Source organism: Coenobita brevimanus, chromosome 10 (genome assembly GCF_032717465.1).
Source record: "Coenobita brevimanus isolate Jiangsu-jjx chromosome 10, ASM3271746v2, whole genome shotgun sequence".
Classification (NCBI taxonomy): Eukaryota; Metazoa; Arthropoda; class Malacostraca; order Decapoda; family Coenobitidae; genus Coenobita; species Coenobita brevimanus.
This window is the reverse complement of record NC_136963.1, coordinates 7,450,443-7,451,531: the sequence shown is the minus strand read 5'-3', so window position 1 is coordinate 7,451,531 and position 1,089 is coordinate 7,450,443. Positions and strand designations below refer to the sequence as shown.

Below are 1,089 nucleotides of genomic sequence, written 5' to 3'. Positions count from 1 at the left end.
ATAGATAGATAGATAGACAGATAGACTTATATGGATGTGAGACTATGGTGTGGCATGAAAATGAAAAGTCAAGAGTAAGAGCAATGAAGAGGGGACTGAACGTATAGATGCGTTTGTGGTTAATAATAATAATAATGATAATAATTATAATATTGATCATTATTATTATTATTACTTAGTTTCATTACTGCTATTATTATTATTATTATTATTTTTATTATTATTATTATCATCATTAAACACTGTCATTATCATATCACCACCACCATCCCTACTATCAACATCATCATCATCATCATCATCATCATCTCTAGAAACCAAAGGAATACGTAAATGAAATAAATAACAGAGAGAGAACTGATGCAAAACACACATTATTGGGTGGGCCACTCACTCACTCGCATCCCCACCTCATCCCACGGAATCCCCACTCACCATTATTCCGTCGACTGCTGCTGTATTTCAATTTTCTCGACCGTCATGTCCGGGTTCATGCTCGTGGCCTCTTGTATAGCGTCGGCAAGGGCTCGGTCGTGGTCTATGGGGTCGCCGTCACTCTGTATTGTAATTTTCTGTTCCACACGGGTCTCAAGCACCCCATCGCGTTCTGTCTTGTACTGTCAGAGAGAAAGAATGGGTTAGGTTAGATTGGGGCTGGAGGGGACTGTGTTAGATTAGTGTTAGAGAGGGAAGACTCTGTTAGAAGGAGACTGTGCTAAAAGGTGACTGTGTTAGAAGGGGACTGTGTTAGAAGGTGGCTGTGTTAGAAGGGGACTGTGTTAGAAGGAGACTGTGTTAGAAGGAGACTGTGTTAGAAGGAGACTGTGTTAGAAGGGGACTGTGTTAGAAGGAGGCTGTGTTAGAAGGGGACTGTGTTAGAAGAAGACTGTTAGAAGGAGGCTGTGTTAGAAGGGGACTGTGTTAGAAGGGGACTGTGTTAGAAGAAGACTGTTAGAAGGAGGCTGTGTTAGAAGGGGACTGTGTTAGAAGGAGACTGTGTTAGAAGAAGACTGTTAGAAGGAGACTGTGTTAGAAGGAGACTGTGTTAGAAGGAGAAAGACTGTGTTAGACTGTTAGGTCATGGAAAAC

General features: G+C 41.4%; 1 protein-coding gene across 1 annotated transcript in view; it reads right to left on the bottom strand.

The window, feature by feature from the left end:
* Positions 1 to 437: 437 nt before the first annotated feature.
* Positions 438 to 1,089, bottom strand: part of cora (erythrocyte membrane protein band 4.1 like coracle) — a 65,294-nt gene continuing 64,642 nt past the window's right edge. Inside the window, exon 15 of the mRNA XM_080280460.1 lies at positions 438 to 617. Coding sequence (XP_080136586.1) covers positions 438 to 617 — 180 coding nt within the window. The remainder of the gene's footprint in view (positions 618 to 1,089) is intronic.